The 27,320-nt window shown below is 38.3% G+C and overlaps 1 protein-coding gene across 4 annotated transcripts in view; it reads left to right on the forward strand.

Annotated features, from left to right (window-relative positions):
- Positions 1-910: 910 nt before the first annotated feature.
- LOC143374535 (uncharacterized) overlaps positions 911-27,320 on the forward strand; it is a 67,998-nt gene continuing 41,588 nt past the window's right edge. For 2 of the 4 annotated variants that reach the window (XM_076822714.1, XM_076822715.1), the window contains exon 1: positions 912-3,205. In XM_076822714.1, the coding sequence (XP_076678829.1) occupies positions 3,196-3,205 (10 nt within the window). In that variant the 5' untranslated portion in view covers positions 912-3,195. Of the gene's footprint in view, positions 3,206-27,320 lie in introns of all 4 variants that reach the window. The other 2 variants (XM_076822717.1, XM_076822716.1) reach the window with 2 other exon arrangements.

Raw genomic sequence — 27,320 nt, forward strand, 5'->3', positions numbered from 1 at the left:
CCGCGACGACGCAAGGTCACGGCTAAAAGCCTCATTATCGTCTTCAAATATGAGGCACAGACGAGAGAGGACTGTGGCAGAGTGCGTCCCTGAGGATTCTGGCTGAATATCGCCAACTTTGTCTCTCCGCAGGCATGAACTTTCTCGTATCGGGCAGCGTTAAAGTCTGTCCACACATTCTTACCGCACTGTAGCGCGAGCCTGGCTTGTTCAGATAACGCGAAGCCGATAAATAACAACAGCACAATTTGCGTGCGCTAAAAGAAGCTAGTTTAAAAGAATCATAAATTTCCTGGAACCGAAGCATATGGAAATATCCACTAAAGAGAAGCGCCAGCTAAACAACAAGCAAGGCATTTAAAAACATCAATTTTCATATCACACGTTTGCTGGCAAAATTGTTCAAGTAAAGGACAAATTTAATTTTTCTCACTCCACGGTGCTTTCCATCTCTAAATGTACTTTTAAAACCGTTAAACCACAATGCATCGTAGATACATAGAAATGACTAAGACACCAAAGGTCTGCTTCTAAATTAGAAGAATTTCTGACAGCTGTGATATATTGAAAAGATCGACTGAATTAAAAGAATATTTTTAGTTACGTTCTGCGTAAAACTAGGAACGATTCATTGAATAATTTTGTCGCATCTGTTTTCTTTGGCCAATACAACGTATACTGGGATCCACGGGGACATTGCAAGATCGATTGTTCACCGGTTACGTAGGAGCCGTTATAACTGGCGAGCGAAGCATGGGCAAGAACGTTCGGAAAGAGCGTGCTTGTGTGGACGGACCTTTACACTCGTGTCTCTCGGCAGCGTCGAATCCCTCCCCTCTCGCCCCCCTTCGGTGTCCCCCACCCCGAATGGTCGGCGTCCATCCCTTCAGTGGCTCGGCAGCGCGCGTTCGATACACGGAATCGCCTCGTGGTTCTCGGAAGGCAGTAGACTGTCGTCAGCCACGCCAGACGGCGCACTGCTCGCACGCTCACTGCTTTCTCGGAGATACTCGCCCACTGGTTCACCCACGGCTGCTGTTACCTCGCTCCCGCGACCTCTCTCTCTCCGGCTGCTGGCAGCGGCACACTCGGCTTAGCGGGCCGCCAGTTACGCAACAATAACAACGCTGTCAGGAGGTGTAGCATGCGCGTGCTGTGCCACCTATACGCCGACGAACGACCCTGGAACGACGAGCTACCGATTCGTCGCCGCAGCCGCAGCCGCCGCCGCCGCTTCTCCTCTTACTGCTACTGCGATCACTTGTTGAGAACCCGGTAGGAGAGCAGGCGCGCATCCGTCTCGCGACACGGCCACGCTGCGACGATCGTCTTCCTCGGGTGGGAATAACAGACTTGCTGGTGTTGCGTGGATAGTGGTGGGCAGTGGCGGAGGTGGTGGTGGCGATTAAGGAAGAGCGTGGAAAGTGCGCGCGGTGGCATCGGGCAGGAATTATGTTGCAGGAAGAGTGATGAGTAGTAACGGTGTATACGCGTTGGGAAGCGGCTTGAGTCTGTGCCGAGCGAGTGGCGCGGATCGAACGCTCGATACGCGACACGCGCCGCCCGGGGATCCTAACTTATGGAGGATCGGAACGATCCCTTCCCGATCGAGCCGAGGATGAGCGTGTGAGAAATCGTAACGCTACCAGTGCATCGTAACTGCCCGCTCGGGGCGCCGTTCCTGCTGGCTGTTGACCGACGATCCACCGGAGCGAGGAAAACGTGATTTCCACAGCGCTTTTATCGCTTTCACGACGGCAAGTTCCCGCCGGAGTGAAAGAAGTGGGATACTTGTTGAAGCGAGAGATTTGCCGTCATGTTGTAAATCTCTTTATCCTTGTGATCCACGTGAGAGTAGTAGGCGCGAAGAGGAGAAGGATCGAGCAGAGAGAGAGAGAGAGATCTATCGTTGGAGAGGCCACGAGGTGTACGTTCGGCAGAAGTATATACGCGAAATACGTCGCGATTAGGCGCCAATGACGTCAGGCAAGAGTCGCGGAGCTGTGTAAGCCTGCAAGGGGAATTCGTTTGTGGAGTTTGCGGTGCGTTTACCGTCACGGTGCCGTTGGTGTGTTGGTGGTATATTACTGCTGGCAGTAGTGATCGTAGTAGTGACACACAGCCGGTATCTGTGGATGGTGGTACGCTGGTGGTGGTGGTGGTAGGAGTTGTGTAGTGTTGGTCTCTCCTCTTGGTATATCGGTGTTGCAGAACAGTGGTGGGGCTAAAGGAGAACCCGTGTGGAATTGCTGCGTGGTCCCGTCGTGTAGCCAATTATATTTTCTACGTGTGTGATTCGCGGGCAATGACTAACTGCTCGCCGTTAAGTGTGTTAGTAGGAGATATCGTCGACGGACCCGTTTCTGCGTTGGTGTGCCGTCTACGTCAGCACCGGTCGGACGGGATTTGCATAGCAAACAGATTGACGCGCTGGTAAGTGGATAACGAGAGAGGAGTCGCGACTCTGTGTCCCACCACGTACCAAAGAGAAAAAGATAGTGCGTGCGCGTCTATCCGTGTTGCTCGTGCGCCGCCTGTAAGAAAGGAAGAGAGAGCGCGAAGACCCAAGAGCGCAGACGACGGGGCAAGTGTGGAGCTTAAAATAGAAGAGTGACTTCGGCTTAAGTACGCGCCAGGGGGACGGGCAAATAAAGAGTAACCGGAGAGGGTGACTCCTTTCCGATTTTCTTCCAACGAAATCATTATTGTGCTTCTCTTCTGTGATACGTTTCTATATCCGGGAGTATCGTGCTTGTGATCGTTTTACGAAAAAAAAGCAACCAAGATATATATATATATATATAGAATATACATACGTATATATGTGTATATATATATATAGAGAGAGAGAGTGATAGAGTGAAACGGCGAATGAAAAGGAATCTCGAGAGGACGGGGATCGGTTATCGTATTGAGAGGACCGACCAACCGGTAGTAAGTGTTCTGTGATAACAGCGTAGTGCGCGCCGAGGGGTGGAAGCCAAGGGCGATTCCCCACCCACGTCTGTCAGCCTGACATCTTTCGATCTCCGTGGAGACGGTGGATTATCGTAAGAGAGAAGTTGGAGGTGTCTGCATCTCGGTCTCTCCTACGATGGATCGTGACTCGCGTTCGTATTCCTGCGGAGGCTGCGAGAGGACCGAGGGTCGAGCTATGCCGATGGAGTAACAAGTGAGCGGCGAAGCGGCGTTGCCATGACGACAGGTGAACCATGAGCTGCTCCTCTCTCCTCTTTAAAGCAGTCTATCTCTCTTTCTCCCTCCCCGCTCAACCCTACCCTACTCTCCGCTCCCACTTTTTCGCCCCTATCCTTTCTTTCTGCTTTTTACTAATCTGTCCTCCTCTGTCTTTTGTCTCTTACACTCTCGTTCCTGCGAATTAATTCTTTTCCCTCTTGGAATCTCCTACTTGCTGTCTCTTTCCATTCTTCTCTCTCTCTCTCGCTGGCCGTCCCCCCTCCGGCAACCTCCCTTTCCAGTACTCCGTTGAAGTCGATCTCCTCTCCTTTCATCTTTCACCTTTTCCTATCTTTTTTTCTCTCCCCCTCAGAGCGATTCTCGCAATTGTCCCTCTTTTCGTCTCTGACCTCGTATGCTCGCAAGATACAACGGTGCGACAATAGTATCGTTCGTCTTTTAACTTCCCGCCATAAACCGCATTTATCTACCTGTCTCTCCTCCTCTCCCTCTCTCTCTCTGTGTGTGTCTCTCCCCCCTCTCTCTGTCTCTCTCTCTCTCTCTCTCCTCAAATCTTTTATCCTCCTCTTTGTTCGCGCTCCGTTTCTCTTTTTTTCCTCAACGGTCTTCCCTCGTACGTAATCCCCACTCCTCGAAGGAGTCGTGTAATCTCTCGCGCTCGCTCGCACTCGCTCACGCTCGGCGTGCGCGCTCGGTGAACGTCGTTGTAGCATGCTTAACGCGTAGGCCGCACGATATTCCAAGTACGCTTGGCTATTTTCATGCTACATCGGAAAGACACCTAGCGACGCGCTACAACGCGCCGCCTCGCGACGCCCTGCCATACCCCGCCCGGTATACCCCGCTTACAAGTGACATGAACGGCCGATCTCCGAATGCCGTATAAAGCCTAAATCGAACGGTCGGATCGACCGACCGGGATTCTCGAAATTCTTCTGGATTTATCCGTCTGTCGAGCGTGCGGGCAGCGCGACGCCACTCATGAATTTTCTTCGTGCTAACCTACTTTCTTCCTACTCATTTTTGTCAACTTATTATTTTCGGCGTGACCACCATTATGGTTTTAAATAATTACTTGTACATATATTTTTGAAATGCCATGCTGTGCAATGGTGATACTAACTGCAGCAGTTCTTTGCGTATATAACAAATTTGATATGAGAAAATAGTACGAGACGAAGAATTCGATTTATTGGAATACATGTTCGTACTGTTCTTGGGATCGTATGAACACTTACAATTAATAAGCAATTCTAATATCAGTTTCCACTTTTCTTGTACGTTCAAATGTGATCCACACGCATTCTGAACTGTATACGTAGCCGACACTTTGATGTAACAGGATTCGCTTATATCGAATATCCTAAGAAATTCTACGAAAGCGTTACTTCCTGTGTTTAAAACGAGCGATTCATCATCACGTTGTTTCGTATCCTGCAGACATTACGTAAAGCAGAGTAGCTACAGGTCAGACAAGAATTTGGAGCAAATTCTCCAGGGTGAATAAATTTTCGACTCGCGCCTGTTTCTCGGCGTCCACGACTGTAAGCATGTGGCGCTGTACATCGGAAGGCATTTGGAAAAATGTAATTTGTATCCGAGTAGGAAAGAAGTGTTTAATGCTTATTCAACACTTATTTTGACAGCATAATATCATTGTTCTGATTACAGTGTATCCTCTAAAAGTTTCATTTACAATTAAGATTAAAATTAAATTTTTCAGATCATAATTCTTGCTATCCTTCTTTCTTTTTTTCTTTCGATCGTATGGTAAATTCGTGACGACAAAAAGCGACAGACAGGCACTAAATTCTTCGATAAGTTTCTTGCAATAAATCTTGTCTATTAAGGCAAGCAGAGGATTTTTCACGCGTGTTCCATTACATCGACACAAATACACGTGTCATAGAGCTTCTGAGAACAAATTCCGCCGATATTTATAGGTTTGAGAAATAGAAGAAATTCGATGCCTTGCACATATTTTTTTCAAGAACATCCTTCAGCGAATAACGCATATATATCGGAGGCTGGAAAGTACTGAAAAACAAATGCATTCGCGACGTCGGGTCTTCTCGATAATTTCTGAATGAATGCTATTCGTTAACGGCTCGTTCCTTGACTAGCAGGATCGCGTGCATTACGCGCACGAAATTCCTCGCGTTCCTACGTTTTTTTATTGGTCGATCTATTAGTGTTCGATGAATTTATTTCGATAATTGTTTCGCGGAAACTACCACATTCCTGGTAATGATTGGTAAACTCTCCGGAATTCGGGTGTGTTGTTTTCGACGGGCCGCTCTTTGAGGAAGTTTGAGAAAATAATTCGGGGAAATTTTCTGAACCAGCTGCGAAACGTTGACCCACATACGAACACCGCGATCGTTTTAGCCATCATTGATACCACAAGGAATTCCATTATTTATCAATATTACACGAAATGAAAATTTGTGGATTATTTGTTAACTAACAATTGATGATTTTTTAAAAATTCCTGATTTCACTTGTGTATCGTCAGTTTCACTTAAAATCGGTATCGTAACAATTAAATATTCTTAACTATTTAGTTTATAATTTCTTCCCAATTCAAATGTGATTGCGAAGAAATTATAAACTAAATAGTTAAGAATATTTAATTGTTACGATACCGATTTTCTTCGCGATCACATTTGAATTGCGAAGAAATTATAAACTAAATAGTTAAGAATACTTAATTGTTACGATACCGATTTTCTTCGCAATCACATTTGAATTGCGAAGAAATTATAAACTAAATAGTTAAGAATACTTAATTGTTACGATACCGATTTTCTTCGCAATCACATTTTAATTGCGAAGAAATTATAAACTAAATAGTTAAGAATACTTAATTGTTACGATACCGATTTTCTTCGCAACCACATTTGAATTGCGAAGAAATTATAAACTAAATAGTTAAGAAAACTTAATTGTTACGATACCGATTTTCTTCGCAACCACATTTGAATTGCGAAGAAATTATAAACTAAATAGTTAAGAAAACTTAATTGTTACGATACCGATTTTCTTCGCAATCACATTTGAATTGCGAAGAAATTATAAACTAAATAGTTGAGAATATTTAATCGTTACGATACCGATTTTCACATCGATTATACCCACAATCGCCGGCATTGTTAAAAAAGTTTCAGAAACGTTTTAATGACCTCAAGCATCGAGGGTCGAAGTTCTCTGTTTACATATGTCCCATAACGCATTTCACGCTATAAAAAGACGTGTTCCGTGTATTAAGCGAAAGACAAGCCGTGGAGCACGCTTTTCAGCTGCGAAAGGAGCGAGTAAATTACACGTCAACAATGAACGATTCTCGGCTGCGAATGTCCTGCGATATTCTGCGTACAGGACTCGTGACCTAATCACCCATTCACATGTGGTACTTCGTCATTACCGTGCACTGAATGCTATTGAGTCACGAACAAGCCTAGAATTTGTCTTGAAAATCGTTAATGACTAGCCGCAACCCGCCAGCAGGCAATATTATTTTTATCTCGCGTTGTCAGCGATTCGATGGCATGCTTTCTTAAAAATCTAAAACCCCTAAGATACTATACACACTAAAAATGCATTTTCGAACCACGAAATTGTTCATCGAAAATTAGAAAAATTAGAAAGAAAATTAGTAACATAAAATATGATGCGCAACGTTGAGATTAGATAGTGAAATTCTGCCAGTGGCATTTGTAATTTTTTACACTCGAGAGATTATACTATTTGCCACGTATGTGTAAGAAGATGAGAAACGCTTCTGTTACAGAAGATTTGCAATAATTTTCAGAGTGGTGTGGGAATGTCTCTAACGTTCAGCAGTAGTTTGCTAAATAGCATGCTTGGGCGTCGATCTACCCATTCTGTATATTTCCCGGTAAAGCCGCTCTCCCTATTCCAACGCGAACGGACTTCACGATTCTCGGAATATGTAAAGATAGAAGCCCATCGGAGTTTTCAGTTGCACTACTCGCTTTGTCACGCGTTCATATCCCGTGACATTTAAACTAGCAAATTTCCCTAGCATTATTTATTCCACCAACAGCCGCGGTCGATAGAACATTTCCTAAAAATTAATTCCCGTTGAACAGTGCACGTAAAATTACAAAACTCTCCAGAACTCATCAGTCGAAAGAAGCTCGTATCTCCGAAATAAACGCAGACGTAAATTCACGGTTGCTCGATTCCGAACGATTTCTGAGACCGTTGTAAAATCGCACAGTTCCCCAAACCGCAGAAGTATTGGCGTCGCTAAACGATCGCGTGAAATAAACCGCGATCGCTCGGCCAGAACGCGACCCGTGCCATTGTACGTTTCGCGCGAGGCCGAGGCATTCAATGCGAGTCGCGAAAGTCGCGGCATTCCGAGCCTGCGGCCTACGCTTAGTGACCGTAGCAGGAGAATGCTCGTAATAATAGGTAGCCGAGTCGATCGGTGGCTCTCAAAAACAACGGGGGATTCCGTGGATACACGGCCGTGAACGGCCTAGGGCACGTAGACGCACGGGGTGCGTGACCTAATCACCCGTTCACCGCTCCATCGGTGCGGCGCAAGTCGAACGACGCGATCTGCGTCGGATTTACTGCTTGTCCTCGTCGATGGGTTGGGGAGAGAGGGGCGGGTGGGGGGGGGAGCGCGCGCGAGATGGCGGGAGAACAAAGGGGAAGAGGCAAGTGCGGCACGGTGCGCGGGTACGGCTCGGCTCGGTTCAGCTCGCCCCGTGGCTTGACGTGGAACCGAGCGGAATGGAGTGGTGTGCGCGGCGGAGGAGAGGGCAGAGGAGGGCCTCGGGGTTTCCTCGTGGCTGGCAAGGCGGCGAGTCGAGTCGAGCCAAGTCGAGTCGTGTCGAGCCGCGCGGCGACGCAGCGGGGAACCGAGGACCGTCTCCTCCGTGTGCGCTTCGGTTAGGGGAAGACGCTCGCGGGGAGGGAGTTGGCACTTCGTCAGACTAGAGAGGATGAGAGAGGCGCTTCGTCAGACGCGCGAGCCCAGCCGCACGCGTGACTCACTTGCCTGTCGCGGGAATCTCCCGTTTCCCTGCCGGTGGCAGCACTGTACGAAACGTCGCCAGTCTCGCCACGGCCCGACGTGTGCTCTCTCCGGTATCGCTTGCGACGCGACGCGCAATGAAATATTATTCCCGTCCCCTCGTTATTCCTTTACTCGAAACTGAAAGTCGCTCGAAGATTCGCCGTCTCGGTAAATATTTAGCGTCCCGGCCGTGGAGCCTGCCGAGCAGGCAACAGTCGTACCAACGGTCGAACGAGTAATGGAAAGATCGCAATGGCCACAACTTTCTATTCGTGTTATAACGACTCGCATGGAAAATGTTACGTTGACGTTGGTTTCACGGTGTTTTTTTTTTATGGGCGTTGTTTTGAAATGGATTTAGAGATTCTTTTAGGTCGAGGCTTTGGAGACGTTGGAGATGTTAGAGTACTTGAAAAGGCTTGCGAAAAAGAGAATCGAATGTCCATCGTTGCTGGGCATGGCTCGCTCCAAGCCAGCCGCTTCTCGTCCAGAAATAGGCTGCAGACCGATGCAGCTTATACATTTTTCTTTTACCACTGCAGTGGACCAAAAATCTTGCCGTTTCACGAAGCTGTGTGGGAGTTAGATGCGTTTGTCAGGGAATTAGAAATTCGTGATTATGGTTAACGAAGTTTTGAGTTTTCGTTTAAATTTAATTTGGAAATATGAAGAGAATTTCAGTTGTATCGTAACGTGCGGAGAGAAATGAACATTCATCTGGGAGAAAAGACAACAAAAATTTATTGAACTTATGAGTTTTTATTTCAGAAGTAATGAATCTTTTAATTTGGAACAAAATTTTGTTAACGAATCTTTAAAATGTGTGGTGCATATTTGACAACTCTTTTGAATTACGATAGCAGAATGTATCAGGAACGGCATTTTAAACATTTTTGTTTAACGTTCTAAATGTTCACATTGGAAATGTTTTCTAAATGAGAAACTTGAAGTGAAATCGAATTGCCGCAACTGTTGATTGGAATCATTTCTGATTGTTGTTTCGCTGTCACTGAACTATTCCAGTTTTTCACAGCGTCGTGTCCCTGCGACCCTATTTATCATTCGTGTGTCCCGCTTTTTTAACCTTTAACCTATCCAACGGTTCTCAACGGTGAGAGTGACCGAGGAGATTTCGTTATTGCGATAGTGGCATTATTTGTCACCTCGGAAATAATTAATAAAGACTACTTAGACAAATATGTGTGCGAATAAAAAATTATAAGTATCTCGTCCTCTTATCATCACAGGACACGAAAACTGTCTATTTCATTTTTATAATGGAAATATTTAAAATTTAGTGATCAATTAAATCGTGAAATCGTATTCAATAATAATTCACATTACGTGTTCCACTTGTTCTCTTGCGTGCTTTTAAGCTTTAAAGTTTTAAAAATCAGTGACAGATTGAAAAATTCTATAATTTACAAAATTGTAAAGATTAAGAGTACAGGAAAGTATGAAAAATATTTCGCCGTGTTTTGTAAGACAAAAGTTGTTGTAATAAATGAAAGTGGTTTTTCAAAGCGTACTTTGTAACATTTATAGTTCATACGGATGAATCACGCATCCCCGTGATAAAATCCTCTTCATTCAAGTGTCTCATGAGTAAGTCTTTATTATTATGCAATTTATAGTATTGTACTAGACACCAGATTTGCAGGCACGTGGAAGGCTAATACGCTCCTTTCCCACCACATACCACTTATTCGCTTTATGTCACCACTTGTCAGTGTCTCTCAACCAAATGTATTTAAATAGTATTTTGCATAAACTTTTCTGAATAATGTATCAGAATTTTTTCCTTTTCTTATGTTAACAACACTGCTGTCTTGTACAAGAAGTTTAATTTGAAAAGGTAGAAAATTTTCTGCGAAATACGGAATTTTTACAACAATAAATAGAAGGCATGGGTTGCGAGAGATATATTGCTCATTTGCTGCAACAGTAACACAACTCAAAAATCATGTTTTTCCGAAAAACAGAAAAATAGGTACAAGCAACAAACGTTATTTCTGTGCCAATCACTCAAAAACGGCAAATTTGGAGTTGTGTCATTGTTGAGCAAATAAGCGATATTACCTAAGGGGCATACAAAGAAGCGTGTAATGGAATATTTATTTGGGAAGGTAGAGGGGGCAGAGTAAATTGCAAGTGTCCACAAATCACCTTTCTGGTATAATACAAAATTTACAGTATTAATAACTAGTTTATTACTGGTACTGTATTTTCCAAATTCACACCTCCACCGTACAGCTTTTTAATAAATAAATAGACTACTTTCATATCACAACATAACTATTGCTTGACGAATTGGTATCTTGTAAATAAAAATTTATTAATACTCATAAATGAAGAATTAAATTTTCTGTGCCGCAACAAATTGCGCGCAAATGAAAGGTGAACAATTTGAATTCGTTATATAAGTATGTAAATATTTTGCGAAGTATTTCAAGTGTACGAATAATTTGTCTTACAAGGGAACATCCCGAACCCGAAAATTCAAAAAATTCTGAAATTGTGAATACGTAGGGGATTTCCTCCTGATTACAACGCAATTTTTGTTTGCTGCAAAAATTCACTCTAAGGGGGTGTAATTGACCCCTAAAAATTCGGCTATTTTAATTCTCCGATTTTCTGTTATAACTCGTGAACTGCAAAATAATTTCCTTACCGAATGATAGATCTAATTAAAAGAAGTAACTTTTGTCTTGAAATTTTTTTTCTTTCGCTTACAGTTCGGAAGTTATAACACAAATTCGGAAAATAGCCGAATTTTCAGGGGTTAATTTTACCCCTTCGAGTGAATTTGGCCAGCAAAGAAAAATTGCGTTGTAATCAGGAGGAAATCCCCTATATATTCACAAAGTTTTAGAATTTTCGGGTTCGAGATCTTCCCTTGTTAGTTGAAACATTTGAAATAAATGGAATTTTATAATTTCGTATGTATATATTTATACATATATGTATGTAAATATATTTATTTCATATACAAAATCAGACGACGCTATTTGGGAACCGCCTCTAAATGGAATTTTTTTGCAGCATAATTGGATGACCGAACATTCCGCCAATAATGGCATGGCCGAATTCATTGGTCCAATCGAAATCAAAGCTTGATTTATCAATTTACATCTTTTTATTACCCTTTTATTGGCAGGGTTTAACAGTATTATTTCATTAACTTGATTACTAGTAAAGAAATTGATCGTTTGGTGAGAGATACTTGATTTTCACCAAATAAATATATGACATGATGAATAACAAAAAATTACTATGTAAATATTAACCACTAATTATTATTCGCTCTCCTCGGTGGTTCATGAATGCTAATGAACAATTCCAAGTCAAATTATTCGGTTTTTGCAGTCGATGTTTTTGATGAAATTGAAGTATGATGTAGTCCACGTGAAAGTGGATTACCAAAAAAGAATTTTCTGCCACAAAAACAAATTATTCAGAAATGTCAATTTTCGATTAAAATGAAAGAACGAACTTGATGCAGTTGACAGTTTTGGAAGTAACAATTTATTTAAAGTGCCTTTTTTCACGAGAATGGATGAAAATTACACACTTTGTCGGACTCGTTTAGTAAATAAATTTAAAATTAGCAAAATTAGGACTAACTCCCTCCAGTAATTTCATCATATTTTAGTTTCATCAAAATTTCTGGTATAAAAGGATTGTATATTTTAGAATATAATAAAAAAAAAATTTGTTACGTCGCACTTTCTTCCAATTTTTCATAAAATACTGCAATATTTTTTTATACCAGATTCGTTAGTTACCAACAAGTGTTCGACATTACTTGAATGAAACGAATAAAACACCCATTCGTTTATTATCTCTATTTCAATCCATTAGTTTATTAGCAATCTCGCATTCCAAATATACAAGCGACTTTTATGTAACGCAGTGCTGTGTTTGTTTTGTGCTTTAATCGGAAACAGTAAAAACACGACACATTTACGTGACAAGAATTGACGAGCACGTGACTCATACTCGTAACACTGAAATTACGCAATAAGACAGTCTGCCATTAAGGTGTCAATAATCCATTTGTTTTCCCTTGTACAGTATACTTCATTTTCTCTCAAAGAATGTCGCATTTACAAAGCGTTTTATGTAACAAAAAAAATCCACTCTGGTGCGATTCAAGTTTCAAATATTTGTAGTTGTGGTAATTACGTTACCTCCATCGTTATAAATTTAAATATAAAATAATTATCACAAGAAAAATATCTCAATTTCTATTAAAATAAATTTGCAAAATTTTCTAATAAGATTAGCGATGTCTTCAAAATATTTAATGCAACAATATATTAAAGGTATAAATAAGACATATCTTTCAAACGTTTCCATTCCGATGAAGTCTTTTTCTAAAAAATACTTTTACCATTCTGTGAAAGTATTTTCATTGAATAATTTAAAGCACATAGGTACCGCGAAAGAATTTGGATTAATAGCTCGAACAAGTAGATTTGGCTGGCATATTTCCTCGTTTCAATAATCGTGGAGTCACGTCCCTCGAATTCATTCGGCACATACTGTGCATTTGCATTAAGGAAAGTTCCGTTTCTCGCAGATTTTCAAACGTGCATGTCTCAGATACTATAATAGAGGACCAATCGAAGTGTGTAAGAGTATTTCTGAGATCCGATGGAATGGATCTCTTGAGGCAGAACACTTTTCAAAAACCCCAGTGGTAAAAGCGATTTTCCATAACCGGTCGTAACGTTGCCCATTCAATTCTTTAATGGAATGCAGAGCATTCGCTGACTTGGTGGAAACGATGAATACCTGACATTGTATAATATGACAGAGAACCTCGTAACGCCATTTCAATTCGTTTATCACTTAACAAATAACATTTCTGATGCTCGTCGAGGCGTTTAAAAGAATTGCACAGTTGACCCTTGCGAGGTGGATGGTCGACTGCATGGCGGAAATTTTCACGCATAATATAATATCATTTTTACACATCCCAGATTATAAGGGGTCATTCTGCTTTGATCGGTCGAAAAATTCAGCTATTTTTAAAGTTTCCTTTCTCAGTAAATACGGAATATAATTGAATAAGTATTTTGGGTATTTATTAAGCTATTCTTATATTATACAAAAAAAAATTAAAAAGATTTTTTTTAATTTGTTTTAACTGTTTTTTTATAGCATCAATATGGCACCTAAAAAAAGAGTTACGTTCGTGGCGCAGATGATTTCCCGGCACAGGCTTATCTGATACAAAAATTTCGAAGAGATCCTTAATCTTTATGAGTGTCGCTATCGCCCGTGGCTCAATTAACAGTTTTTGGTGAAAAGTAACAAAATGGCGACGATTTGAAAAAAATTGGCAAAACACGTTCAAAGGAGTGTTTTCTCCGGCGTTCCCCAAGAAAAATCTCGGTTATTGTTTGGTAGAAATTATTAATTGAGCTACGACATTCATACACGTTGAGAATCTTTTCGAATTTTTGGTTTCAGATAAGCCTGAGCCGGAAAATCACCTGCGCCACAGACATACCTCTTTTTTTTTTATTGACGCTATAAAAAATGTTTAAAACAAATTTAAAAAAGGCTTTTTAATTTTGCTTGTATAATATAAGAGTAGCTTAACAAATACAACAAGATTTATTTTATTATATCTTGTATTTATTCAGAAAAAAATCTTTAAACATAGCTTCATTTTTCGGCCGATCAAAGTAGAATGGCTCCTAAAGCTTAAAAGCTATATAAATATTAGATATTGATCTTATTATGATATAAAATCTTTATTTTCATAATGAAGTGGTAGGAACGAGTAACAAAAATAAAAATTGCATCCGCCAGGCAAGAATTAATACTGCTTGAAGATTCTATTTGCAAGTTACAGTTTTTTGAAAATGCATTTCGATGATACGTTTCTTTCGCCAGAGGCTTGAGGACGTAGTAATAGTTCAAATTCGCAATTTATAGTTGTCATCTAAAATATACTCTATTTCTACAAATTTTAATTAGTCAACTGATTAAAATAATTGTGAAAATACAGCTTACTTGAATAAGAATTCTTTTGCTACTTCATCCCCTAAAAATTTGCAATTTGGACGAAGAGAATTGTAAATTAAATTGATTCTTTTGTGATGATTTATTGCACGGTGTAGTACGCCGTACTATTAGCTTTCTGCCTTTATTCTGCGGGAAGTTTCGATGTGCTTAGTCAGCAGAAGGCAGACAACATGCAACGTAATGCTCAAAACGTGCTCGTCGTATTTATCGAATGCCTAATGCATAATTCTACATTGCAGATAAATTCAATGACTTGTTGTGTATGAGCAGTTAAATTAGTATGCATTTAAAGTGGAATAGTTAAATATCTGTTTTTAAGAAAAAAATTAAAATCTGTTTTGACGTTAAAAATTGACATTATAAATTGCATAACATATTTCTATAAAATTAAAAACATTTACATTTCCAAAATTTGTTGATCAAAAAGCGTTGAGCATTCTCTGTCAAGAATGTTGCATGTATTCGTGTTAGTTATTAAATGTGATACGTTAAAAATTAGAATCGATGTTTAATAGGCAAATAGTTAGAAATACTCTTTGTTAAAATAATTTCAGTACCTTTCGGTATATTTTGGCTGTGTTATAGTGCCAATTTTTAATATTTATTTATACTCACTCGTTCTCAAATGTGAAGGAACCTGCTAACCGACGAGTTTAGTCCGGTTCTGCGCAGCTTGACGCTCATTGGTCCCGGGAGAAGCTACTATTGGCTGTCCCCCCACCAACGCTTTTTTGAGGCCAATGAGCTCAGTCTGCAAGCGCGAAACGGGTTCCTTCACATTTGAGAACGAGTATAGTTACAATGAACCCAATTACCATACTTCAAATCAACATTATTTATTAACTAAAGGACTGATGTACCGTGTACAAACTGATAAATACACTTCATTTTTAATAATCCTTCATTGCCAACCAATTATTATTTTATAAAAACAGTAACGCTGCTTAACAACATATATTTTAGGGGAAAAACTCTAGGAAACTCTAGTAACTATTAACGCAAGAAGTTACATATTATTACAAGAATTGTTCAAATTTCGAGCATTTAAAACATGTGCTGTTATGTTCGAGGGGATTCAAAATATATCCAATATATTCTCCTTCGATATTTGCATTGATATGTAATTTAAAAAATTCTTATTCCGAAATGAAATATTTATCAACCCAGTGCCTACATATTCCACCATTGCAGTAATTAAAATAAATCCTACAGCTTCACCTCTTATTTTATCTGGGAACACCTGGTACATATTCCAGCCGAATTAGATGCCAGGGAAAAATTGATAGCATATGAAAAGCACCCCACACTTCGTCGTGCTGAGACTTTTACATTTGGCGGCTCACGAAGGCCAATAAATTGCTGTCGACCTTGCAGACAGGGGTTTTCGAGCAGTAGTACACCAGATGCGATAATAGGTCAGCTTCACACTTACAGGCAATGTCCAAGAAGCCCCAATACACGCAGAGAAAACCGTTAGAAGTTCCCTAGTTTCCAAGAAGCAGACTCCATATTCAGCACACGTTTTTAAGGGACCCATTTGGAGGGAGGGGGGTAGTTACGAGGTCATATCAGGGCACAGTTGTGCGAATTGAATTACACTGTAATTTAATTACATTGTATTTCAGTTACATAGTAATTCAATTACGTTGTAACCCAATTACATAATTCAAACTTTTCAATTAATTAAATTCCGAATTACTGTAATTCTGCGTGTAATTGAATTACTATGTAATTGAAATACAATGTAATTAAATTACAGCTCAAAACACTGAAGAAGTGAGAAAAAAGTGGAAAAAATGTAACAAAGGAGTTTATTTCTCTTTATCTATACTGTTACTATATAAAATTGAAGTTGCATACTTTGAAATGCGGTTTCTCAGTAAATATGAACTGTACGCGCAAGTGTGTTACATCACTTTGTTCGTCTTGGCGAGAGGAAGGTTCTATCTTTTTTTTTTTTTTGAATACTGATTTTTAGTAATAGTAGATCGGGACGCGACCGCCAGGCGGCGACCGGGCGGGCGAGCACTTCTCGCTTGTAAAACTGCACCGCAGCGGGAATAAGTGGCCGAGGGCTCTCCGGTTTACAGATTATGAATCGGTCCCGCTAATATTTTGGGCGAAGCCGAGACAGGGGATGCTAGTATATTATAAATTTATGAATAATACCATATTAAGCATTCATACTAATCTTTTCCTTGTCGAAACCTTTACCTGCATATTTCTTTCCCACTTCTTATTACCTCTGAATTTGGTTACCTTTTAATTAGTAATAATTCAATTACATTGTACTATGCAATTACAATGGCAAATACATTGCAATTACGAATTACGATGTATTTGAATTGAATGCGAGATCTGAATTAGGGAATTACAATGTAATTGAATACGATGCAATTGAATTATTTTCTAATTATAATTCACGGAGTAATTCAATTGTAATTCTGCACAACTCTGTATCAGGGTTTGACAGATTATCTAGTATCGAAGCATTACTGTACAATGTGGGATTTCCTGAAACAGTGTAGTATAATTTATATGCATTTCATGGAGTGATTAATAAATTGCCACGTGAAGTTTGCGTGTACATTATTCATTAATTTAAATGTGAAGGCATTCATCTCCTGATAATTAAGTGAAGATCGTATGTAAAGGTGAATGTCCCAATTTCTGCTGATTTAAGAGGTAACTCGTCATGAAGAAGGTGTAAAAAATTTGTTTATTATGAAAATTTGCAGAGTAATTAATTAATTCTTTAATAATAAATCAACCAATTCAAAAACTATTTAAGAAAGATATTTCAAGATGTGCAACACTCGCGTAAATGTTTAAATAATTTTTAATAAGTTTTATTTTGTTGCAACTATAGTAGAAACGTAACGCATATAATAATAAGAAAAATACGAAATGATCAGAAATAGGGACAAGAGCAGAAATTGGGACATTCACCTTATATTAATATGTTTTATTCTTTTTTCAAAATTACCCCAAAATTCAGCACGAAATATTCAGCTTGGATTATCCTGTGCGGTAGTTAATATCGTGTTATACGTGCGCGCGCACGTCTGTTATGATGAATGCAGCAATTCAAACACAATGTGGTGCATTGTGGAAGGACAAGTCTGGTCTAAAGTATGATTCACACGCTCTTTCAATGATACGCCATTCCGTAATTGTGGTGAACGCGACATTCCAAATAAATTACCCTCGCAGTAAATAAATTTGTATGCTCATGCTGACATTTCAGTTACGTTTATCACTGTTGCAAAAATTACCTTTTTACGATTCAATATTAAATGTTCCGCGAGTCTGCACATTTAAGTTCTTACACACCGACATTCATGTTGCATCGAAGATTTTGCGGAAAAGTATTTTCTAATTAGTCACGCGAAGTTGTAAATACATCTGTAACAACTGTCTACTAATATTTTTTTTTTTAAATATTGATACTATTAAAATTTACACGAAGCTACTTGCGACAATATTTCTGCAAAACGCGTCACAAAATATCAACACTTTCATAATATTTTTGATAAACCTTTATTTGTAATTCGGGCTGAGTAGTGATAAGATAACGTTAAAATCATGATGGTTTTTTTTTATGTACGCTTGGCTACATTTAGTTCTTACAAGTATCGAGTAAAATCGTTATTTTTCTTCGTACTTTGCATTGACATAGCACACATAGAAAGCACATAATTCACCACACCTAAAACAACCCACATAAAGAGAGCACACAAGATTCGTATTAGGTTTGAGTCAAATTTTTTAACATTCAATATGAAATAGATAATACTAATATCTTTATCTATTGTAATTTGTGTCGATGTTAATGGAGGAGTTTAAATGAAATGGATGGTTCTACTTATAATTCAAGAACACTTTTTAACATCTAAACCTGAAGAAAATGTAAAGAAATCAAATCGGTGGGATTTATAAATCGGAAGACTCTATTTAACTCTCACCTGACGGATGCAGGGTCCATCTGGACTCATTCTAAACGCCAAGCTACATGTATTACCTGTTATTAGTATTACTTCTTGAAGCAGATTATTCTGAGGAGCGTTTGAATGAATTTATAGGAAAAAATGGACCTTTTTAGTAGTCGTCAGGATTCAGTACAATCTCTAAAGCAAAAATGAAAGAATTTCAATATACGTAGACAAATTATAAGGCCGAGGAGTTTCAAATTTATCTCATATACTTATATCGTCTCATACACTTATGTTTCAAGATACACCATTTTTTTTCTTCATTTATCTCGTGTATTTATTACATTTTGTCTATAATCTCTACGGTTGGTCTTTGAAACGTATAAAATATATATTGACGAAATAGCAGCTGTGCAATAAAAATACAGAAGATTTTTCAGAAATTTTCCGACTTCTAAAAACCGTAAGAAAGCTATCATAAAATTTGAAGTTCGTCAATTAAATTGTGCTTCAAATATCACGGTAATCAGTTCGACCGAATTTCGGTGCGAAATTTTAGGAACACATTTTGGAAATAATAAGCTCCAACCCGCTCTCACTCTGGAGTCTCGCAGACTGCACGCTAATTGTTAGTTCTATGCTATATTCCGTGTTTACTTTTGGGAGCATGCAACACGGTTAAGATTCTGTTGTTAATACATGCACTAACACGGTACTAACAATAATCCTATATTTAGAAACAGTTGAATAAGAACGAGCAAGAGAGTTTAGAGAGAGTCCACCAGGTCCCAATGTAACCCCATGCGAGGGTTAAAAACTTTAATAAAATCAAAAATCGATCTTTATGATCGTGAAAATGGATGCATGTCCTTAAGTGGCCGCCTAGTTTAACGCTCTGAAAATAAGGTACATGTTGGGGAATTTTTAAAAAAAAAAGTGTCGAGTATTATAACTCCACACTTTGTGCGTTTATTAATTGACATTCAAAGAGTGTGCTCAAATTTTTTCATGCAATCATAATAATTTGGTTCACAGTTACAGTAGCAGTAGTAAGAGAGGTTTGGAACAAGTGTTTTGCTGGGGAACATGATTCTGGCTGTCGTAGTCATTTGAATCAAATCCCGCAAATTTTTCTTAATCAATACGAATAAAAAATATAAAAACACACAAAAATGGTAGCATTTCAAATAAAACTTTTTATTTTCCGGAGAAGAATTTGTTAGCTTTCTGTGTTGCAAAACTTGAATTCAGCAAATAATGACTTCATTCTGGTATACTTCAGTGCTGGTAATACCACTGTAACTTCGAACAAAATTATTATTATTGCCTAAAAGAATTTGAGCACATCCTTCGAATGTGACTTAATAAACGTACAAAGTTTGGAATTATAATACTCAGTAGTTTTCTTTTAAAAAATTCCTCGAAATTCGCCTTACATTCAGAGCGTCAAACTAGGGAGACAGACCCCGCATCGTAACCCAGCTTCTCCTCCCTTTTCTAGGAGAAACGTCCCGCAAGTTATAACGAAAACGCCTCTAACAACAAATTGAAGTGAAGTTCGAGGACCGTTGGGCAAATGTTTAACGCACCTAGCACCGTCGACGTACCTAAAACGGTTAACAAATTACGAGACCTGGCCAGTGGCCGTGCAACAGTCTGAACAGACTATTCATGGCTCGTAATTGATCGTTTGTCGTGCGAGTTACGCTTCATTCCTTGGACTCCGGCGTTATCTCTCGGCTGCAGCCTTCGTGTGTCACCCGTACTCGCTGCCCGATGACGTTTTTCATTTGCTTATCAGCCCTATGCTAATTTTGGCACAGCGATTCCGTGCTCGCTGCCCGACTTATTAGACTAGAATAATTGCAAGTTGAATGACTTCGGCAACGAGCGGCTTTAACTGGACAGTCGAACTTTGTTAATTCATCACGTTTTAATTGCTACAGCCACTTGTCACCTTATTTAAAGTGACTTGCGTTAAGAAAACGCTAACCCTGGGAAATCGGCGGGAGCGTCGCGCGCCGTGAGTCGCGCGAACGTTAGGGCGAGTGTCGGATTTCAGCAGAGGATGATTCGGGCTTAAAGAGTAGACTTCAAAGGGAATTTTAGTTTTGGGGGAATTCTGTTGATAAACTGGCGACTCTCAGCGATAAAGCTACATATTTGAAAATTAAGGGGGTATACCCGTTTGAACCCTCGGAAAATGTATACATTTTGTGGATTTTTTTACAAGTCAACGGTTTGATGCAGATTTCCCGTTTTTTAACTATGTTTACATAGTATTATGAACTACTTATAAAAAAAGTTTCAGTTAAAAAACTATTGTTTTTCGGAAGTTACGGATACATGTCCGAAAGTCTCTCGATTTTAGACGGCTAAACGGTGGCCCTAAAAACTCGCGCTACGTTCAACCAATTTACTTCAAATTTTGCATGCAGAATCATAATAAGATTCCGCATCGTCCAACGAAGGCTTTTTTTATTTCGATTCCCCGTTTATTATTTATAAAGGAAAAAGGTGGATTTTGCTCTTAGAAAAATTTAACTTTACCTTTGATCTCTCACCATTTCTTTATTTTTCAAAATTTTCAAAATCGCCTTCGTTGGACGATGTGGAATCTTATTATGATTCTGCATGCAAAATTTGAAGTAAATTGGTTGAACGTAGCGCGAGCTTTTAGGGCCACCGTTTAGCCGTCTAAAATCGAGAGACTTTCGGACATGTATTCGTAACTTCCGAAAAACAATAGTTTTTTAACTGAAACTTTTTTTATAAGTAGTTCATAATACTATGTAAACATAGTTAAAAAACGGGAAATCTGCATCAAACCGTTGACTTGTAAAAAAATCCACAAAATGTATACATTTTCCGAGGGTTCAAAAGGGGTATACCCCCTTAACTGGTATACTGTTTTTGGCAAACGTGGCTGGTATACCGGGGTCGTGGCAGACCTCAAATAAAAAAGGACACAGAAATTTGTAAAGTCGACCCTAGATCAACCTCTATAAATATTTTGTTCTTAGGTAATGTATAAAATAATAGAAACCTAGAAAGTTAAACTATGATTATAAAATTAATTAGAAAAACAGTTTACAAGCTTAGACAACCAAAAATTTTGCAGCGAACTTTGCGTGCCTGGGGTCATGAGCGACCCCAAGATACCAGTTAAGGGTTAAAGAGTAGACTTCAAAGGGAATTTTAGTTTTGGGCGAATTCTGTTGATAAATTGGCGACTCTCAGCGATAAAGCTACATATTTGAAAATTAAGCGCTTTTTAAAGATTTTTTTCTACGTAGATACAACATATAATGCAATGAATCTTTTTCGTATTTATTAATCTACTCTTATTTTATGCAAACAAATTTGAAAGAATTTTTTTTTTAATTTGTTTCAGCACTTTAAACGCGATTATTTCAAGGCAACATTTTTTGCAACTGGTGCAGGTGATTGTAAAGAAAGTATTTGACCAATGAGTCTGAAATTTTTACACGCTATTCAGAACATCAGTGACTATGGCCCGGACTAGGATTATATTTACTGATAAAAAATTAACAAAATGGCGGACGTTTGAAGTTTAAGTGTTGAAATACGGTGAATTTTTTAAGCAATTTTTTTTTCCTTTTTTTGCATTGTAAAAAGTATGAAATGGTTAGTCAAAAAAGGTTTCCGTGGTCCCGGTCATAGCCACTGATGTTGTGAATAACTTGTAAAAATTTCAGACTGATTGGTCAAATAGTTTTTTTGCAATCAGCTGCACCAGTTGAAAAAAATGTCGGTTTGAGATAATCGCGTTTAAAATTTTAAAACAAATTAAAAAAAGTTCTTTAATTTTTTTTTGTATAATATAAGAGTGGATTAATAAATACCAAAAAGATTTGCTGCATTATATGTTGTATTTACGCAGAAAAAAATCTTTAAAAAATAGCTTAATTTTTCAAACCGCCACAGTGGACTGACCCCCTTAAGTGAAAGGAAAATTTTAGGAATTTTGATCACACTGCTTGTTTTATGTCAAGTTGAATTGGTTACAGCATGCAATTATAGGCTTGAGGATTTTCTGATAATTGTTTCTTCGTAACTATTATTTGCAAGTATTGGTAGGTGTCATAGGGATTTCCGAAATTTATAACGAATAGCTTCTTCGCTGGCAGTCGTTAGTCATTAAATTACCCAAGTACATTTTGTAATGTTACAGAAGAAAATAGAAAAAATCATTTAGTTAGTATTACAGAAAGAGAAACGGAGGGTTTTCTAACTTTATTATAATCTGAAACTCTCATTTTCTTGAAGCAGCGGTACATAGTAAATAATGAATAGCAAATAGTTTCGGGTGGGTCCAAATGAACCTTCATCCGCCTTAGAGGCCGTCCTTAAATTACGCAAGGGTAGTTTTGGCGATTTCTTACCCTCGCCCTTCTCCAGTATAAGAATTCATAAGATTTTATATTTTCAGGGGTTAATTTCACCCCCTTCGAGTGAATTTGGGTAGCAAACAAAAACAGCGTTGTAATCAGGAGGAAATCCCCTACATATTCACAAAGCTTCAGATTTTTTTGAATTCTCGATTTCGACATCTTCCCTTGTAAGTTAGAGGGCCGGGTGGGCCTGGTCCCCCCAAAATGCAGACTGGCCCTCGCAAAGCGCGGAATGACCCCTCCCCAGAAACTACCGAAATAAGTAAAATAACATTCGTCTGTTAAATAATCACCAATTTTTTTATTCAGTTTACTCTTTGTTTTAGTCCTTACTAATACATAAAAGTGAAACGTTGTCTGTTTGTTTGTCCTTCTTTCACGCCTAAATGGCTGAACGGATTTCAATGAAATTTTGAATATACATTACATGCGTTCTAGATTAGATTATAGGCAATTTATATTTTTTTGTTTAGGCTTTTTTATTTTTTAAACGTCACAAATAATTCCCGCGTGAAACCGGGTAACGGGTCAGCTAGTGTTAAATAAATATGTAGGTAAATGATTGTTATAGCATGTGTATGTATATAAAGATTTCCTCTACCTATAAAAAAGAGCGAGCGAGAGAGAGGGGGGAGAAGATGGGACCTGCCCCCCCCCCCCCCAAAATCCTAATTACAGCAATTGCCTTGAAAGAGACAAAACCACCAATCAATCGCGTGAAGTCAGTTCAGTCTGCTCCATGCATTTGTAATAGACAAAATTGAATGGAGCTGGGTATATTAGAGGTCTTAAAAATCGGTTAACCGGGTACCCAGTTATTAATGGATTAACTGATTAGCAGCCAAGTATACGAGTAACGCGATTACGATTATTCGATTGCATATACACAACGGTTAACCGATTAGACGCAGTTAAGTGGAGATTAAAATGGATCGCTTAGGAAGCCTTTCCGATAGGTATCTCCTGTTTACACTCTGTGAAATGGAGTTATTCACTTTATAATATTCTCGCTTCTTCTTGGGTGAGTCACTTATAAAATAATATTGATATTTGAAATATTTCCATTATCCTCGGTGATGCAACAAACTGTTTGAGGAAAGACGTCTTCCATTCGAAGAGGCAAATAATATTTACGATAAAGATTTGATAAAAATTGTTTAACATAGATTTTTTTAAAAATATTTTTTATTTTCTAATTTTTAGTGTCTGTGGATTTACATTTCACAGCTCAGACTTCTTCACAAATATACTTTATTGCAGTATACAGTTTACCATAGATTTTTTTAAAAATATTTTTTATTTTCTAATTTGTAGTGTAGTAAAAACTAAATTAAAATGCACTGAAAACAGAAAAATAATTATTTTCTTGTACTTCAATTTTGATGGTGTTAAACTGGTGTTTGATCACTTTAAATAAAATCGTGGGGCACCATGTGCAACCAGAAGGTGAAATGTTAAAGTGATTTATATCCTGTTATGAAATCCTGTTATGAAATATCGTACCCCACGATTTTATTTAAAGCGATATTAACGCCATCAAAATTGAAGTACAAGAAAAGAATTATTTTTTAATTTTCAGTGCATTTTAATTTAGTTTTTACTACATTTTTAATAAAATCATTTAACATAATTTTTTTCTTATATATTTTTATTATAAGCTATATTTTGAGCAACAGCTCATTTTAACAGGTATATCAGTGTATCGTATCTGCATAACTTGCATCTAAAGCATATCCAACTCTACAATTTCAAGCATAACATTTTTCAATGATGCATCAATACCATCTTGAATGAAAATTTCTATGAAACTTGTAAATTGTATGAAAACTTGTTTCACTCGATTCGTTAAGATTATTCGATTAAGGATATTCCTTGCATTAGAAGCCAGTAACTGGTTGCTAATCAATTAATCAAATATTGGAATACCAGGTGAAATTAGTTCAATGAAGAGTCCCATTCAATCTGGACATCGATATCGAGCAGAGTCCAACGAACCATAATTCAGTAACAAATTTAGTTCGCTAATGAACTTAGAGTGATTATCAAAGGACGCCTTTCAATTCGGTTAATGTTAATTGACATTAATGCGCGTCAACTTCTGAATGGCACACTTCAGATTTCTATATCCTCCTATATCGGACGATGTCGACCGATGTTTATACATTCAGAACGTATCAAATTATTATTAACTTCTCTATTAACTTCTTCCTTCCGTGCAAAGTTTCGGGGAGCTCATAAATAAAATTAAAAAGTAATCACAAGATGGTATATGATTGACTTTCATATTTTCATTCGATCCTACTTTCCTTTTGCAAACAATCGTTCATCACGTTATGTTCCTCGTTAGAAAATTTCAATTTTCAACGTGCAACCATCAACTGGAGGACCATTCGACATTGATTTTATTGATCTACCGATAACCACAGTTGCCTGTCCGATAACATGTCACGCATGCGCGATGGACGCTTCGAGGCAAACAGCGACGCGAAAGCAAGAGATTTTTTTGGAAATGCCCCCTTACGGGGACCAGGCGAGTTTTCCCTCGGCTGTAGTAGAGCAAGCTAGTCAGATACAGTGGCTCACTCAGGATTTAATCTTGGGGGGGGGGGGGGAAGGGATTAAAATATTTTTACTCCAAATTCGCTAAAATTCATTAGGTAATTACAAAAATTTATTTAAGGGGTCTCCCTACTTTGATGGCCTGAAAAGGAGCGCGATATTTGGGATTTTTTTAAGAGAAATCCTCAAATTATATTAAATGAAAACTGTATGCATTTTAAAAAAATTAATTAAAAAAAATGGTACCTAAAATTTTAAACGCGTTTTTCGAATTGGTTAGCATGATATCTCAAAAACCAATCACCCGACTTACTTCAAACTTGGTATATATCTTCAGTAGATGTTCCATTCTCGTTGTTTAAAAAACTAAGTTGATTTTTGCAAAATTAGACTTTTGCGACTTTAAAAACCAGCGAATTTTTTGCAGAAATCGATGTCTGTTTTAGACGCTGCCATTTTTTTCTTTACTTCTCAGTATTTCTCATTTAATCTAGTTCAAACGATAGCCACACTCATACAGATTACACAAATTTTTAAATTTTCTATTTCAGACAACTACAACGGCTGATTTTATGCTAACCATGCGTATATGATTTTTGTAAGGCGCTCTATTTGAAACACTATAACTCCGGATATAACCGCTACTTTTGCATACAATTTTTTATTCATATTCTCTAAAGATTGACAAATAAAGACACAAAGGTGGAAGTAAATATATCTAATGGTTTCGTTTTAAAAAAATCCCAAAGTTCGTAACATTTTTCGTCAAGGTAGGGAGACCTCTTCAAGAATAAAATCCAATTTTCTTTTCTTTTTATAAGGTCCCTTCCTTGGGGCGTGCGAGGGACCCTTACCCCCTCTGTGTGCACCAGATATAGAGGGGAAGAAACAATAATAATAGAAACACATCAGAAAAACGTTAGAGGGGCTTGTGCAGCACTGAGAAACTGAATAGGCAGACCTTTATTCGGTTCGGTGACCGCTGAGTATGGTCGTGGAACGATACATTTCACTCCTGGATGGAACCCAACAAGATTAACCATTTCGCTACCTAGGTCAACTATAGTCAATAACCTCCCTTCTTCACGACGTTTAAATCGTCGCTTATGTTCCAAACGAAAATGCATTTTTGTTCACCATCTTTGGTTTTATATAGGTAATCTCGGTTACCTGTAATTGTCAGCAATTGTAGCACAGTGAAGTAGAGCCTGATTCTTGATGCAAAAACAAATCGAAGATGTAGAATACATTTTTTTGTACGGTCTTCCATTATCAAGAAAAATAAGTTGGAAAATTTCTTGGGTATGAGTGCACTTGACTAATTGTAAATCTCGATCTGACGGATTTTCCTATATGGAAAATTTTGAATACGATAGTTAAAAAAATAAGGATAAAACAGTCATCTTCTAACAAGAGAAGCTCGGCTACTCGAGAATTCGAAAAAAATCTGAGACTTTGCAGAAATGTAATTCAGGTAATGCTAATAACGTAACTATTTTTTGATTTGGCAATAAAATGGTCCTAAGGGTGAAAACACCCCGTGGCGCAAAACTCGCCGAGCTACGCGCCGTGGGAATTCACCTTAAGGCGTTATACCTAGTCAGGCGGCCGAAAAGAGGCGAATGTTTGTGAATTTTTTTTGAAGAAACGGAAGCGTATTTTTCTACAAAACTTTTTGCACTTAAAAGAGCAACGTTTAAAGAACATTTGGTAATTTTTTCGTGGAAAAATATTTACGTTTATAATAAAATGACAGCCGACATCCGAGAAGCATTTTTAAAAATTTGGTTTTGCGGTGAGCACTGGCATTCGGAACCAGATTATCTAAAATCAAAAAACAAAAAAGATTTCGTTAGTATATTAATGTATCTTCCGATTGACGGAGAGAATTTTCCGAAATATTAATTTGAAACAAAATGGCAGCTATTTGAAGTTGAAATCCTGATTTTTTTCGCGTGAGTTTTGCACGAAAAAATTAGGATTTCAACTTTAAATAGCTGCCATTTTGTTTCAAATTAATATTTCGGAAAATTCTCTCCGTCAATCGGAAGATACATTAATATACTAACAAAATCTTTTTTGTTTTCTGATTTTAGATAATCTGGTTCCGAATGCCAGTGCTCA

This window comes from Andrena cerasifolii, chromosome 11 (assembly GCF_050908995.1).
Source record: "Andrena cerasifolii isolate SP2316 chromosome 11, iyAndCera1_principal, whole genome shotgun sequence".
Classification (NCBI taxonomy): Eukaryota; Metazoa; Arthropoda; class Insecta; order Hymenoptera; family Andrenidae; genus Andrena; species Andrena cerasifolii.